The sequence below is a fragment of the Bufo gargarizans genome, chromosome 3 (assembly GCF_014858855.1).
Source record: "Bufo gargarizans isolate SCDJY-AF-19 chromosome 3, ASM1485885v1, whole genome shotgun sequence".
Lineage (NCBI taxonomy): Eukaryota > Metazoa > Chordata > Amphibia > Anura > Bufonidae > Bufo > Bufo gargarizans.
In genome coordinates this window covers 49,364,752-49,382,688 of record NC_058082.1, presented here as the reverse complement: position 1 = coordinate 49,382,688, position 17,937 = coordinate 49,364,752, and the positions used below count along the sequence as shown (strand labels likewise).

Sequence of the window (17,937 nt, the reverse complement as noted above, 5' to 3'; positions counted from 1 at the left end):
ATACTTTAAATGTAGTAGATAACTAGACATCAGGAAAGATGCATCTAGATCCAGGATCTAATCATCTTCAGGCCTTTAGGAGACACTTGGGCCAAACTTAGACCGGCGGTCTAGACCTGCACCAGATTTATCACAGGGGCTCAGGCTGGTGCAGGGATACACATTTTTTGTCCAGCTCTATACCAAGTATCGGTTGGCTTAGTTTGAGATAGAATTTTACACCAGAATTGACACTCAATTTTGGTGCAAAAGTGGCATTTTAAACCCCATTCCCATTTTGAGTGGGACGGAAATAAAGTGTAGAACCACTAGTGGCACCAAATTGTGCCACTTCGCCGTTACTCTTCGCTCTGGTGATGGAACCAATATCTATTTTGATAAATAGCAGCCCACGGATAGAGGGTTGGAATATTGTGGGCATCACAGAAAAATTATCACTTTACGCCGATATGTTGATATATTTGGGAGATACAGAGAAATCACTAGATACACTCCTAAAAGTGGTAGATGAATATGGGTGGTATTCAGGACTTAAAATAATTGGGCCAAATCGGTGTTATATTTGGTGGATGAAACCGAGAATACAAGATAATACAATATGTTGGCGGTATTAACTATCTGGAGGAAAACTGTACAGGTGAACGGGGAAGACAGAAGGGAGTTGTCCGCGGTGACGCCGTGGTGGCGTAATGAAGGACTAAAGGAATTGTATAAGCTGCAGGAGTTTGAGTTCTGACCGTGACATGGGGTGAAGTACGCTACCCAACTATATGTAGAGGGAAACTTCAAGACATTTAGAGACTTCAGGGAAGAATTTCAAATCCCCAAATCTAGTTTGTTTAGATACTTCCAACTTAGACATGCATGTACTAAACAATTAGGTAAGGATACTATTAAGCTAGAATATAGTTCCATTGAAAAGGTTGCTAGATTGAGAGAGTTGTGTAAACCAGTATCTTCCTTCTATGTGCAACTGATGTTGCAGGCGTGGATATTCCACAATTGGAGGATAGGCACGAGAAAGAACTAATGCAAACTTGGAGGCACTCGGTAATCAGTGCAAGGGACCAATTGATACAGGCTAAATGGCTGCATTGTACATGCCTGACTCCAGTAAGGCTACATTGTATGCATAGATTGGATACTCCTCAATGCTCTAGATGGGGGCAGAAAGGGCAACCTTGATTCACATGATATGGAGTTGTCCAGTGATAGCACAGTTTTGGTCAGGAATTCACAAATTTCTTAATGAGAAATTAGGGTTACCAGCAGTATTCTCCCCAGAGAATAGCTTATTGGGACTAGTGACTGATCTGATCCAAACTAAGCATGCTAGGATGCTGTATAGACTCTTAATGTTCTACGCCAGGAAGGTCATTTTACTGAACTGGAAACCTCCGGTGGTCCCGTCGGTACAAAAGTGGTTACAAATTATAGATGCGGTTTTGCCGATGTATAAACTAACGTTTATGGCGAGAGGCAACGCAGAGAAATTTGAGAAAATTTGGGGACTCTGGTTACAAGCGAGACCAGCGCCTGAAATAGCATGAGTAAAAATATTACCTACAGGAAAGGGGAATTGTGGTGAGCAGTGGGCTTATTATTATTAATATGAAAAGAAGAGTGCAGTCTTATGTTAGAAGGACGGGTCTCCTCCATACCCTTCCCTGGGGCGGGGGAGCTGCAGCGCTGTGGTGGGTGTGATTGTGAGTGTGAAAGTGGTCTTAACCCTGGAGATTCGGATGCAAAACAATACCATGTGGGGTGATGTACTCTGCTGTATGTTGAAACTCTTATTTTTCGTCGTATGGAAAATTAAAAAATAAAGTCTATTAAAAAATAAATAAAAATTGTGCCACTTTTCAGACAGATTCTCGACGTAGACAGATTAGTAAACTTATTGGTGCCAGATGCATCAGGCGATACCATACTGTGCGGAGAAAAATTATAAATTGGGGGGGGGGGATGAAAAACCAGGTGACATCTTATACAAGTAATAAAGCAGCCGACCACTGAGATAGAAATTGGTAAAAGAAGATTAGTATCCCAAGCACTGATGCATTCACCATATGTTCCTCCTACAGCTGCTGCTGTCCATTCGCTTCAGTATTAATCTCACCTGCCCCGAAATTCCAAACGTAAGCAACGTTACAAGAGAATGACGTTCCCCAGAGACTGGTAAGACGCTGCTCACATCAATGGTTTCACTTACTGGAGCTGAAGGACTACATGCTGTTCTATACCATCTACCATGAGTCGTTTTCCTAATAATGTCAATGTTTGCATGCTGTGAAATCAGGTCGGACAAAGGTGCATGGGGCTTTAAAGGGAATCTGTCACCAGGAATGTCACTATTAGGGCTCATTCACACAACCGTGGTTAAGTTCTGCATCCGAGACGCATTTTTTTGCTGCTCGGGTGCAGTCCGCATCTGTTGCTCCGTTCCGTGGCTCTGCAAAAATGATAAGTCATGTCCTATTCTTGTCTGTTTTGCGGACAAGAATAGGCATTTCTATAAAGGGCCGTCCATTCCATTCTGCAAATTGCAGAAGGCACACAGGCGGCATCCGTGTTTTGCGGACCGCAAAACACGGCACGTTCGTGTGAACAAGCCCTAAAAGGTACAGCTACACGGCGACAGCTGTTACGGCCAGGATCACAGAGTAGCGGCGAGCCCACAAAAATAAATGGGATCACAGAGCGAGTCGCAAAAAATCTAACACTGTCACACCATGATCCCATTCACTGTTCATGGCCTTGTCAGCTCTCTCTCCTCTCAGTGTTAGAGATCAGCAGGGAGAGGAAAAAAGTTGACAGATCAGGCCTGGCAGATCACACTGGGGGTGGGAGTAAAGCATCCATATTTCCAAGGAGGGAATATAACTGTACTGTATTAGAGTATAAATAGTGAGAAACAGACACACGCAACAGCCTGCCAGAGAAGGGCGAGATAGGTCACGAAGGCTTTGTATCAATGTACAGGAAGGGTAGAAAAACCACAGCACACTCTGCAGTGGGGGGGGGGGGGGGAAGAATCACACACTCCTCAGAACAGTTAGGATGATAATCTCAGTCCAAGAATAAAGCAGTTAGTTAGGCATCAGAGCTAGTGAAAGCAGCAGCATCCTGGACACACAGACCACACATCCAGCATGAGAAGAGTCTGAAACTATTAGCAGGCTGCAATCTGAATATCAGAGTTATGAAAATTAATGAACAAATACAGATTACAGCCTGAAACTTAGTTCAGTTACCTACGGAATTTTTTTTTTTAACTACATATGAAAAGAATCAAGGGTCCCATTTATTAAGACCGGCGTTTTAGACTCCAGTCTTAATAAACCCCCTGCACTGGAGGAAGATCTGCCAAATTTATGAAGCGGTGCCGGCCTCGCCATAACTTCGGCGCATCCAGCGCCACGTCTAAATGTAAGACAGATCCCGAGCTGTCTTACATTTAGATCTTTTTCTACGCCTAAAACAGAAGTAGAAAATGGTAAATGAGATGGGTCTGCTGGCGCGTCCCGTTCCCCACCCACAATTTTAGACCTGGCCCCACCGTTGCACTGCCATCTGCGCCTGAAATACACCTAATTTCGGTGTATTTCATTATAATAAATGACGTCCCCAAGTTCAGGCCTGTCTACAGCACTTTTCTCTGCAGCGCATACAAAATCCATACACTGTATCCACATATGTAGTGCACGGATTTGGCTGCAGTGAGCACTGTACTGACAGGAGCTCACATCGCTGCTCCTGCCAGTGCCTGCTCCACTTAACATGTGCACAGCACAACCCACGTTTCGGACTCTGTCCCCCACTGATCCGATATTGATGACCTATCCTAAGGATGCATCATTAATATAAATGGCAGGACAACTCATTTAAAGGGAACCTGTCACCTGGATTTTGTGTATAGAGCTGAGGACATGGGTTGCTAGATGGCCGCTAGCACATCCGCAATACCCAGTCCCCATAGCTCAGTGTGCTTTTATTGTGTAAAAAAAAAAAAAAAAAATTATACATATGCAAATTACCCTGAGAGGAGTCAGAGCTTGAAAATATGACTCTTCTCTGGTCACATAAGTAAGATATGACTCTTATGTTAATTTGCATAAAAGGCAGGAAGTACAAAAATGCATAATACTTATTGAATTAGTCTGCAAATGAAATTAAAAGTGTAATTTATATGTTTAGGGTAACACAATGAACATTTAGAAACGCTCAGTGAGGGTAGCATAGTAGAGGTGACAGGTTCCCTTTAAGCATTTCCCTGTGCCGGGGGGCTGCAGTTGCTGGCATGGCTATGAGGGAATTGCGGCTGGCACCGTTCCCAATCTACAATGGCCAGAACTCTCAAACTTGAAGTGAAGTGGTTTTTACATGGCACCAAAATTCCCATATAGAGGGGGACACTACATGTGTGCACACAGTATATAAAACTTACCTCTTTGCCTTGACCCTTCTTCTGTAGTCATTGGCCATATCTGAGACACCGCCAATGTTATAGGCTGACCAGTATATATGTAGAGAACCTTTTAACTCCCAGTTATAGCAGGAATAATACTGTAAATACATATTTTTAGACATTTATGCCTTCCTCAAGGTTTTCTCACTTTTAATCGAAAAAGTATTCAACGTTGAGACGGTATAAACCAAATCTCTGGTCCGTTTTCACAAGCCGGGAACAGATGGGATCCCTTTCATTGAACACTGCAAATTAATGAAGACTCCTGCGCCCCATGTCACCGGGAGCCGAGGAGGTTTACTCCTCTAGCTGTTAATAAAGGATACTGTAAGCGAGCGAGCAGAGACACAATGCTAAATGAGATTCCAGAGAATTATGGACTAATTGCCTGTGAAATTAAGAACACTTGAACAACTTGCCAAAACAGAAAACGCCGAGCAGCTAGCGTATGTTCTCCTTCTAGTCCCAGTAGTCTCGTCTACAAGGATGACAATCGGGAAGCTCGCGCATTAGTACATTGGCGCAGGAATGCGAGTCTCGTATTCCATCACATTGCTGCAGACAATATCATAGCTCGGCAGCTGCCAAGTCCACAACAAAAAGGGATCTGTTGTTGGGACGTCTCCACGAGCCGCTCTTAATAACCATATCGCCGTCCGCGATTTGTTTTATTTCCAGAACAAAAACTGATCGCTACACTTGGCGGGATGCCTCGACGGCAAAAATAATTGCTAAGTATTAAAATCTGAGGATACGAAGAAAAATGGTTATCAGCCCATTCTGTTCCACAAAGATAAGTGCTTCCTAAATGGTTTTTTTTCCCAGAACGGGCCAAACTTTCTTGCAGACATACGGTAAGCCTCTGCGCTCGCTAGTCAAGCGCTGTACTAAGTGGGATTATAACTGCAGCTCTTCTCACTTTTCTTTTCTCCGTGAATGGAACCATAAAAAATGGGGTGTGAGGTGGTAGCACCCAAGGTTCATGCCCCGCCCCCCCCCTTCTTGCCTTAGGCCTAGTTCACATATCAGACTTTGCTCAGCGATTGTGAGCCAAAACCAGGAGTGAAACCTACACAGAGAAGGTATAATGGGAAGATTTGATCATGTTCTTCTGGTTTTGGCTCACAATCACTGATGAAACGCTGACCAAACACTGATGTCTGAACTACGTCTTATGGCCCTTCAGAGGTCGCAATAACGCCTGCAAAGGCGTCAGACGCCTGTACAGACAGTTTTACTCCCTAAAAAAGGTCTAATGCGTATGAATACGCACAATGATTTCACTGCTATTTATGAGCGCTGTGAACGGCACAGGCAGCACAGCAATACCGCGGGTGCTTGAAAGCTCCAATAACAGAGCTCCGTACAGTACAGAGCTTTGTTATTAGGGAGGAGGCTGCTGATTTGCCAGTATCGGCGGGCTGCCGTGCCATTGGCTGCTCCTCTCACGCACCCCCCTTCTCCCGCACTGAACACAGCAGCTTCCTTTTCAGTTATTATGAAAAACGGGGAGCACGCGCCACCCCCACACCATTGCCGGATGTGGATGAAGTACCAGGGACAGCATGGTGGGAACGTAGCCTCTGCTGTGCAAAGTCCATGTGCCCAGGTGATGTCACACCAGAAGGGCCCTGCAGGCTTCTATCTGCTGCTGGGAGCTCCATGTGGAGGTTTATGAATGGAAAAACTAATGGCCAAGAGGCTAAACAAAACCCTGTGTCTGACCCTTATGTTAAAACAGAACTTTGATAGTAGTGTTAATAGAGTCTCAAGGGTCTGTAAAAGCAGGTACCCTACTCTTCCGGAAAAAAATGTACTGCGACCTCTGCGGCCCTTTGACACGGAATGACAATCTGGCTAATTATCAGATATGTGCGTCTGTAGAAAGATTCATTCAGAATAATTGGCCTATGTAAAAGGTGCCAGCCGTAGCCAATGAATGGCCAAACGCTTGCTCATCAGGTGATCAAGTCTTTCGGCTGGCGCCTAAAATCATCGTTTCTGTGCAGCAGATCAGAGATCGGTGAAACTGTAGAGGAGAAGTGATATCTGTAGAGATCACTTGTCCCCATACAGAAGAAATCATTGACGCATGTAAATACAGCTCTCATCTTCCTAACGACCAGGCAAATATCAGGAACCTTTTGTTCATTCCCAATAACTGCCTGCTAAATCAGTCCATCTAAAACAGGGGTGCACCACCTGCGGCCCGGGTTCCACATATGGCCCACGATGCCATTCTGCGCAGCCCTAACCATCTACACACAGAAAAGCATGCGCCTGTGCGGCTACTAACGTGTAGTTTCAAATATCAAAGGGGAACATAAGTAGCAGGAGAACGGACAGGCCAGTACTACTGATGCACGGTGTACCCATCTTTAGGATTCTCACATCGGGAGAATGGGGGTCCACTGACACCTTTTGGCATTCCATAAAGCAGTATATGAGATGGACATTTATGTATGTGCCGTTTACAGATGTCATAACTGCTTAGCATTTTAGTAACAGCACCAATAATCTACTCTCTGGATTGTTTACTGGGGGAGAAGGGGATGCCCACCATCCCAAAAGGTGGGTGTCCTGGTAAGGACATGTACTTGTATGTCATAAAAGTCTCAGATGGTAATAGTCCTTTACGTTTTAGGCTGGGGCTAAATGGCAACATGTCAAGTGGTGTGAAGATTGTGGCGTTGCATTGGATGTGACCTACTGTGACATGACTACAATCCGCTGGATTTTTGGTGACAAGTAACTTAACCATCATAGACCAACACAGTCCACAATGGAGGTCATGGCAGACTTAGATTTATTTAAATTAAATCTCTAAAACAGTTGTGCAATAGCAAGCTGCTTTGGTGACTTTTCTGAGGCTTGTGGTTTCGTGATACACGTTGCCATGTAGTGGCAGCCTTATTGTGGCCCTTTGGAGAGGTTCAGTATGAGAATATGTCCTGGAACCAGAAAAGGTTGTGCAGCCCTGGTCTAAAATGACCTGTAGTGCAACACTGCCTGCCTTGTGTCATAACTCTAAGGCTAGGGCTACACGACGACATGTGTTCCGCGACATTGATGTCGCGCGACAATTTTTATAATGATAGTCTATGGTGTCGCACTGCACCATGCAGTAACTGTGACTCAACAGTCGCAGAAAAATCCATCTTGGATGTTTTTTGTTTTTTTTGCTACTGTCGTATTGCAGTCGCAGCATGGTGCAGTGCGACACCATATAGACTATCATTATAAAAATTGTCGCGCGTCACCGTCGTTGTGTAGCCCTAGCCTAATCTGCAGACATGGAGAGATGAAAGAGGGAAGGGTCTAACAAGAGATGGATCAGATAGACAGATACTGAAAGACTGGAGGACGGCTGATGTACAATATCCAGGAAAGGTAAAACATGTGGAAATGTGTAACTACTCTCCGGTAAGTCTGGCTTCTGTGGTATGTAATAGATTTGAAGGAATTCTAAAAGATGAGCTGCAAAAGTATTTACCTGTAAATAAATTAATAACTGATAACCAGCATGGATTGATAGAATGGGCCATGCCTAACCAACAAGCGGAGCTTCTACGAGGAGGTCGGTGCAAATCTGGATGTAGGTTAGGCTACTTTCGCACTCGCGTTTGGTGCAGATCCATCTTGTATCTGCACAGATGGATCCGCACCGATAATGCAGACGCTTGTATCCGTTCAGAACGGATCCGTTTGCATTATTCATAAAAAAAAGTCTAAGTCAAAACGGATCCTGACTTACATTGAAAGTCAATGGGGGACGGATCCGTTTTCAATTGCACCATATTGTGTCAGTGAAAATGGATTCGTCCCCGTTGACTTACATTGTAAGTCAGGACAGATCCGTTTGGCTCTGCATCGTCATGTGGACACCAAAACACTGCAAGCTGCGTTTCGGTGTCCGCCTCAAAAGCGGAATGGAGGCTGAACGGAGGCAAACTGATGCATTCTGAGCGGATCCTTATCCATTCAGAATGCATTGGGGCTGAACTGATCCATTTTGGGCCACTTGAGAGAGGCCCTGAAACGGATCTCACAGGCGGACACAGAAACGCCAGTATGAAAGTAGCCTTCCTGCCCCACATAAAAGCCTTGCGCTGAACCTACAAATGCAGGGACTAGGGGACAGTACTTGCACAATGGCAAAGGATACAGAACAGCAAACAAAAAGTCATTGCAAGTGGTATATATTCAAAATGGGCTAAAGTCAGCAGCGGCACCACAAGGATCTGTTTTAGGCCCGATTCTCTTTATCAAGGATCTTGTGGACAGGATTGAGAGGTCCATCACAGAAAGATCTAGATAAACTAGCGGCACAGACAAGAATATGGCGGAAGAATTTCCATGTTGATTAATGGAAAGGATTGCACTTGGGCCACAGCAATAGTATGGCTGCTGACACGTTACATGGAATAAAACTGGGGACAACAGAACAAGGAAAGGACACGGGACTCTGGTTACAAGTAAGCTAAGCAGCAGGTCTCAATGTCAGGCAGAAGCTTCAAAAGCAAATAACATTTAAGGGTGTATAAAAAAAAAAACAGATACAAATCTGTGATCAATGTAATACTGCCCCTTTAAGGCCACAGGGGACTATAACGGATATAAGAGAGCTAGAAAGAGAAGGGCGATCCTGACTAGAGAAGAAACCACCACCACACCTGTCCATGGGTTGTTTCTAGAATTGCTGCTCGGCTCCACTGAAGTGAATGGGGCTCAGTTGTAATACCACACACAACCTGTGGACACGTGTGGTGCTGTTTTTAGAAGAAAGCAACAGTCCTTTTCTAGTCCTGGGGAACCTTTCAAGCTTTAAAGGGGTTGTCCGGGATTGGGGACATTACTCTAATAGTAGAAGTGTGGCATACACATTACATACAAGCAGGTAGTACCTTTGGCACAGATTTCTGCAGTCCCGTTTTCATCTTTGAAATTCCTGGCCGGAAGTTACTGTTTTCTTCTCCTCAGTGACGTACCGGGTCCCTTGCAGGCAAGCAAAGCTTCCTCTTCCGCTGCTCAGGGAGCCCGGTGACGTCACTGGCAGCAAATGAATCGAGGTGAATATGGATGAGGGGCGGAGTTACAGCGGCTGGTCGACATCCCGCTAAGCCCCGCCCCTTAACCACCAGCTCAGCTTCGCCCCTTGACAACCCACTCAGCCCCGCCCCTCCAGTGGTGAGCTGCAGAATGAATTGAGGCGAATATTGATGAGGGGGCGGAGTTACAGCGGAGCAGAGAGACAGCTGTAACTACCTGATGCTGCGCTGCCCCAGGACCCACAGGGCAGTGCAGCCGGAAGTCAGGTAAAGATAAACAGATATATAAACAATGAGTGGGGGACCGTTGGAGCCACATAGAAGTGGCAAAAATAGCTGAAAATGTATGGAGGCCTTTACTTAGCTGTACATTGTGAGTAAACGTGTTTTTAAAAAAAACATTTGGTCCCGGACAACCCCTTTAAGAAAACTGAAAGGCCAGTACATAGAGGACACAGAAGACCGCTATAGTCACACAAGGTGGACTTATTACCTTCAGACGACTGGTCATGTCCTCGCAGCAGTTGCTCATCGCCTGAACATCTTCATTTATACTTTCAAGCTCCTAAAAAACAGCACACACTATTACAGTCTTGTAAGAATATGACAATCAATATACAAACTAGAAACAACGAAGGCCTCACGGCCATTTTGTGGAGATAAATGAATAAAACGTCAGGGATTCCTACTTCTTACTCCAATGGCTTCAAATCCACCTCCTCTGGTCTAACACGGTCCTCATTCTATGGATGAGGAAACATCAAGCTGACCCAAAATACCTGGATGCCTCACCAACCCTGATGTCTGTGAGACCTCAATTATTACCACAGTCAAAGCAGGTATCTGATCCTTTAAAAGGGATGGACTTGGTAAGGAGCATCTGCCGACTGTACGGAGGAGCACAGCGCACTTTCGCGTACAGTGTAGAGCAGGGGTCAGCAACCTTCGGCTCTCCAGCTGTTGAGAAACTACAATTCCCAGCATGCTCCATTCCTTTCTATGAGAGTTCTGAGAAGAGCAGACGAAGTATGCATGCTGGGAGTTGTAGTTTCACTACAGCTGGAGTGCCGGAGGTTGCCTACCCCTGGTATATAGGATGCAGTGGTATAAATTGGAGCCTTCAGCTGGAAGTATACATGGGGAAAGCTTACCAACATACCCCTCTGATAAAATTCGCGAACGCAGGGTGAACAGTCTTATTCCTCCTGCAAATGCATGAATAAAATTGACAATTGGGTGTTACCATCCCCCTTGTCAAAGAGTTGCATCCCTACAGCGCCCAGTACTGACATAACCGATTGGACTGCGTCGCTATACAGGGACAGGCCCCCAGCTGGCGTATTTATACATTTCCAGGAAGAATAACAGAGGAACAGCTCACTGCACAGTTCAGATTTGTGATATTTTTATGGAGATACAAGCATTACTAAAATAGAAATGTCCGGAGTGAATGGCAAACCTCATTCACTTTGCTAGCACTGTATTACCCATACGAAAACTCACACGGAAAAAAACAAGTTTATTTCGCAATGTATAGAGGTAGCCTAATGGCGGGGACTCAGGAGATGAGCCCAAGCCATCGACAGCAGGTACCGGCCATTACATACAGCTGACACCCTGCCGCAATGGCCAATATCGGAGATAAATCCGATTCTGTCTGTTTAACGCCTTATATGCCACAGTCAATAGCGCACGTGACATCTAAAGGTTTTGTCACAGTGTGTGACCCCCCCATTGCCCTCCAACAATGTGAGTGAGTAGGGTGAAGGGCCAGCATGTCTACTGGGGCCCTGTGTCTGCGGTGCCTAATAGGGTGGCTGTCAAAGAATTCAGTAGAGCAATTAATGATTAAAAGACTGCATGTTCAAGTTCCCTAACTGTGATATATATAAAAAAAAATATTTTCAATCACAATTAATCCGCCATATCGCAATCGCCAATTGGCCGACCCAAAAATGCTGCAATTATATTACCATATTTTTCGCTTTATAAGACAAACTTTTCCCCCCCCAAAAGTGGGGGGGAAATGGCAGTGCGCCTTATAAAGCGATGGTTGACTTTTTACGTGGTTGACACGGATGTATCACCGGCCGCTATGCTGCACAGCGCGGCCGGCGATACATCAGTTACAGTGCGGGGAGGGAGGAGGGGCTGTTCTTTTATTTATCTGTTCTGTGCAGTGCTATTAAGAAAATGGCAAGTTTTGTATTTTGTACTTTTGCAGTAATGCACATATGTTATTTAATTTAGTAAAAGATGTTTTATTTTGAAAAACACTGTGCATTTCAGTTCTTGAGTTAAGGATAACTACATTTCTGCATTATCAGTAATTTGTGTGCTTTTGCCTTGAAAATCCAAGCAAATAGACCTCTAGCACAATTCCCTTAAAATATTGCATCGCATACCGTTAATTTTTAGACCCCTAATCGCAATCGCACAAAATTCCCATATCATGCAGCCCTAATATATATATATATATATATATATATATATATATATATATATATATATATACACACACACATACATACACACACATATACATACACCGTATGTAAGAAAAAAAAAAATAATAATTTAAATATCTACAGGTATAGCTGACACTCCAGACATCACCTACCACTTTAACGTTTTTAAATATGGCCACAAAGTCTTCATTTATGGATAAGCTCCGGCGTTCTATGTCCCCTCGTAGGTTTCTGCGGCTCCTCAAACTGTTTTCAGGTAAAGAAAGATGAGAGAGCTTTAAGGGCTTCCAGCATTTCCTATGAGAAGAGAAGCAAATGAACATCCAATTAGTACACATTTCACCTAACGCCTAATGAATGCACGTAAAGCTACTTTCACACTGGCGTTTCTGGGTCCGCTTGTGAGATCCGTTTCAGGGCTCTGACAAGCGGCCCAAAATAGATCAGTTCAGCCCCAATGCATTCTGGATGGATAAAGGATCCGTTCAGAATGCATCAGTTTGGCTCCGTTTGGTCTCCATTGCATTTTTTAGACTGTCACTAAAACGCCGCTTGCAGCAGTTTTGGTGACCGTCTGGTGATGCAGAGCCAAACGGATCTGTCCTTGCTTACAATGTAAGTCAATGGGGACGGATCAGTTTTTCACTGACACAATATGGTGCAATTGAAAACGGATCCGTCCCCCTTTGACTTTCAATGTAAGTCAAGACGGATCCATTTTGACTTTTTTTTTTTTTTTTTTAAGAATAATGCAAACGGTTCCGTTATGAACGGATACAAGCGTTTGCATTACCGGTGCAGATACAGGACGAATCCGCACCGAACGCGGCTGAAGCTCCATTCACACTCGCAGCAATGACACATCTAATGAATCCGCTTTTTAAATAAAACTTTATTGACATCTTATTTATACCACTTATCAGTTCCAAAAGGGGACTCTGACGTGCAATTTATTAATCAGTTCCATAATACACTGTACTACTTATGTAATACACTGCATTATGCTGTCAGCAGAAACCTGATAGACGATCTATTAGGCAGTGCCTTGGGCACAGCTAATGGGCATACACAGAAGGCAGTGTGTAATGTATAGATGTGCACTGCTATTCCTTTTCTTTACAATGGAATTCTATGGTGACGGATGCCACTATATGGCATCTGTCTGAGGCCTATTCTTGTCCGCAAAGCGCGGACAAGAATAGGACATGTTATTTTATTTTTTTGCGGGGCCACGGAATGTAGCAACAGATGTGGACAGCACACGGAGGGCTGTCCGCATCTTTTGCGGCCCTATTGAAGTAAATCGGTCCGCATCCGAGCCGCCAAAACTGCGGCTCGGATGCGGACCAAAACAGCGGCCGCGTGCATGAGGCCTTACTGACAGGGAAGAAGCTGAACAGACTCCGCTGACTACGATGGAGTCCGTTCAGGATCTGTCTTTTTACCAGACCAAAAAAAAGTTCTGCATACGAGGCTTTTCTGTCTGGTCTTTTTGACAGAATCTGCAACAGACGCCCCAAACACAGATGTGAGTTAGTGCAGGCCTGCGTATTATGTATTTGTATTACCTCGGGTAAAAATACTCCTCAAAAATGGAAAGAGTAGGGTTGCACCGGGTATCGAACTATCGATACTCAATCTATACTTTTTCACCCGGATCAATTCGATAATGGGATTTGCTATTTTCCGATACTAGGCTGCAGTATCAGTTAGAGAGCATGGCACGTGCCGCTCTCAGCGCGCACCATGTTCTCCTCAGCAGCGGAGAAGGAGGCAGTCTGCCACTGCCACCAATGAGAATAGCAGTGAGGAGGAGGGGGAGGGGCTGTGGCCAACGCGCCACATTGAATGTAATTAAACCATTAATACAAATGTAGGCGGTGGGTGCCGCCGTATCACATATCTGGCCTCTATGAGAGGGCGCTGCAATCCACTAAACCGCGGCAATTAACCCCTCATGTGCCGCACCTGAGGGGTTAATTGACAGGGATCTCAGTGCCCTCTCATAGAGGTCAGGAGCCAGGTATGCGATACGGCTGACACCCACCTCTTACATTTGTATTAATGGTTTAATTACATTCATTGGTGGCGGGGTGCGCCCCCCACTGAAACACCAGTATTGCATTCATTTGTGGCACAGTGCACCCCCCACCCACTATTATAGTAATTGGTGGCACTGGCCACAGGGTCCCATCCCCCTCCTCCGTATTCTTATTGGTGGCAATTGCAGCTTCCGATCGGAGCCCCATCAGTGAAATCGTGGGGCTCCGATCGGTTACCAGGCAGCCAGGACACTACGGAAGCCACCCATAAAAATAATACAAACGGATGCAGAAGGTTGTATTATCTGAACAATTGAGTTTGTGCAGATCCATGACGGATCCGCGGCAGACGTACCAGGGCGGCAGACATACATGAGGTGTACCATGGGTATAACTACCAGGGCGGCAGACGTACATGCTGGTGCATCATGGGTATAACTACCAGGGCGGCAGACGTACATGCTGGTGCACCATGGGTATAACTACCAGGGCGGCAGACGTACATGAGGTGTACCATGGGTATAACTACCAGGGCGGCAGACGTACATGCTGGTGCATCATGGGTATAACTACCAGGGCGGCAGACGTACATGCTGGTGCATCATGGGTATAACTACCAGGGCGGCAGACGTACATGCTGGTGCATCATGGGTATAACTACCAGGGCGGCAGACGTACATGCTGGTGCATCATGGGTATAACTACCAGGGCGGAAGACGTACATGCTGGTGCACCATGGGTATAACTACCAGGGCGGAAGACGTACATGCTGGTGCATCATGGGTATAACTACCAGGGCGGCAGACGTACATGCTGGTGCTCCATGGGTATAACTACCAGGGCGGCAGACGTACATGCTGGTGCTCCATGGGTATAACTACCAGGGCGGCAGACGTACATGCTGGTGCTCCATGGGTATAACTACCAGGGCGGCAGACGTACATGCTGGTGCACCATGGGTATAACTACCAGGGCGGAAGACGTACATGCTGGTGCACCATGGGTATAACTACCAGGGCGGCAGACGTACATGCTGGTGCACCATGGGTATAACTACCAGGGCGGCAGACGTACATGCTGGTGCTCCATGGGTATAACTACCAGGGCAGCAGACGTACATGCTGGTGCTCCATGGGTATAACTACCAGGGCGGCAGACGTACATGAGGTGTACCATGGGTATAACTACCAGGGCGGCAGACGTACATGCTGGTGCTCCATGGGTATAACTACCAGGGCGGCAGACGTACATGCTGGTGCACCATGGGTATAACTACCAGGGCGGCAGACGTACATGCTGGTGCTCCATGGGTATAACTACCAGGGCGGCAGACGTACATGAGGTGTACCATGGGTATAACTACCAGGGCGGCAGACGTACATGCTGGTGCACCATGGGTATAACTACCAGGGCGGCAGACGTACATGAGGTGTACCATGGGTATAACTACCAGGGCGGCAGACGTACATGCTGGTGCATCATGGGTATAACTACCAGGGCGGCAGACGTACATGCTGGTGCACCATGGGTATAACTACCAGGGCGGCAGACGTACATGCTGGTGCATCATGGGTATAACTACCAGGGCGGCAGACGTACATGAGGTGTACCATGGGTATAACTACCAGGGCGGCAGACGTACATGCTGGTGCATCATGGGTATAACTACCAGGGCGGCAGACGTACATGCTGGTGCTCCATGGGTATAACTACCAGGGCGGCAGACGTACATGCTGGTGCTCCATGGGTATAACTACCAGGGCGGCAGACGTACATGCTGGTGCTCCATGGGTATAACTACCAGGGCGGCAGACGTACATGCTGGTGCTCCATGGGTATAACTACCAGGGCGGCAGACGTACATGCTGGTGCACCATGGGTATAACTACCAGGGCGGCAGACGTACATGCTGGTGCACCATGGGTATAACTACCAGGGCGGCAGACGTACATGCTGGTGCACCATGGGTATAACTACCAGGGCGGCAGACGTACATGCTGGTGCACCATGGGTATAACTACCAGGGCGGCAGACGTACATGCTGGTGCTCCATGGGTATAACTACCAGGGCAGCAGACGTACATGCTGGTGCTCCATGGGTATAACTACCAGGGCGGCAGACGTACATGAGGTGTACCATGGGTATAACTACCAGGGCGGCAGACGTACATGCTGGTGCTCCATGGGTATAACTACCAGGGCGGCAGACGTACATGCTGGTGCACCATGGGTATAACTACCAGGGCGGCAGACGTACATGCTGGTGCTCCATGGGTATAACTACCAGGGCGGCAGACGTACATGCTGGTGCACCATGGGTATAACTACCAGGGCGGCAGACGTACATGAGGTGTACCATGGGTATAACTACCAGGGCGGCAGACGTACATGCTGGTGCATCATGGGTATAACTACCAGGGCGGCAGACGTACATGCTGGTGCACCATGGGTATAACTACCAGGGCGGCAGACGTACATGCTGGTGCATCATGGGTATAACTACCAGGGCGGCAGACGTACATGAGGTGTACCATGGGTATAACTACCAGGGCGGCAGACGTACATGCTGGTGCATCATGGGTATAACTACCAGGGCGGCAGACGTACATGCTGGTGCTCCATGGGTATAACTACCAGGGCGGCAGACGTACATGCTGGTGCTCCATGGGTATAACTACCAGGGCGGCAGACGTACATGCTGGTGCTCCATGGGTATAACTACCAGGGCGGCAGACGTACATGCTGGTGCACCATGGGTATAACTACCAGGGCGGCAGACGTACATGCTGGTGCACCATGGGTATAACTACCAGGGCGGCAGACGTACATGCTGGTGCACCATGGGTATAACTACCAGGGCGGCAGACGTACATGCTGGTGCACCATGGGTATAACTACCAGGGCGGCAGACGTACATGCTGGTGCTCCATGGGTATAACTACCAGGGCAGCAGACGTACATGCTGGTGCTCCATGGGTATAACTACCAGGGCGGCAGACGTACATGAGGTGTACCATGGGTATAACTACCAGGGCGGCAGACGTACATGCTGGTGCTCCATGGGTATAACTACCAGGGCGGCAGACGTACATGCTGGTGCACCATGGGTATAACTACCAGGGCGGCAGACGTACATGCTGGTGCTCCATGGGTATAACTACCAGGGCGGCAGACGTACATGTGGTGTACCATGGGTATAACTACCAGGGCGGCAGACGTACATGCTGGTGCTCCATGGGTATAACTACCAGGGCGGCAGAGATAAATGCTATTCCCATTGGAACTACAAGTCCCCTCAGCAGCTCACACACAGGGCAGATAACTGGGGCCTCATTAACCCTTTCCCTCCCCTCACCTTGTCATTATCCAGCCGGGTCTCAAGGATCTTGTTGAGTTTCCTAGACAAAGGGTTGGAGCTCTGAGTGGACGCGGACAGTGACGCGTTACCGCCGTTCACCTCCACCTCAGCCATTGTCCCTCCGAGCATAAAACCGACCCCTCTCCAGTGAGGAAACCGTGGACCGCACGTGGAACGCAGAACCAGCGCGGATTTCCGGATTGTCAATTTCTGCACACGTCACCAAGCTGAGCGTCAGACGGCGGAGGCCACTGCGCATGCTCAAAAGTCACTGAACCCCAGTGCGTCTCCGCAGGAGTAGTGTGAACGTAGACTAATGCTTTTATCTGTAGAGACGTGTGAGGAGGCGCTGCTCTGACGGAGATAGGAGGGAACGTGTCCAAAAGATACATTCAGAACATTCCCCTTATATGTACAGGGAGAAGCTGAAGCCGGATTCTCAGTCATCCGTTTCTTATGTATTTTAGTAATGAATCGTGAGGAGAACTTTACCCAATAATAACATAAGTTGCAGTGACATCAGCATGAAAATAGAAATGACTGGGGCGTGAAA

The 17,937-nt window shown here is 46.9% G+C and overlaps 1 protein-coding gene across 1 annotated transcript in view; it reads right to left on the bottom strand.

The window, feature by feature from the left end:
• COG6 (component of oligomeric golgi complex 6) overlaps positions 1-17,571 on the bottom strand; it is a 152,540-nt gene extending 134,969 nt beyond the window's left edge. The window contains 4 exon segments of the mRNA XM_044287377.1: positions 10,010-10,081; positions 12,137-12,238; positions 12,240-12,281; positions 17,382-17,571. Of these exon segments, the coding sequence (XP_044143312.1) occupies positions 10,010-10,081; positions 12,137-12,238; positions 12,240-12,281; positions 17,382-17,513 (348 nt within the window). The 5' untranslated portion in view covers positions 17,514-17,571.
• Positions 17,572-17,937: the final 366 nt, after the last annotated feature.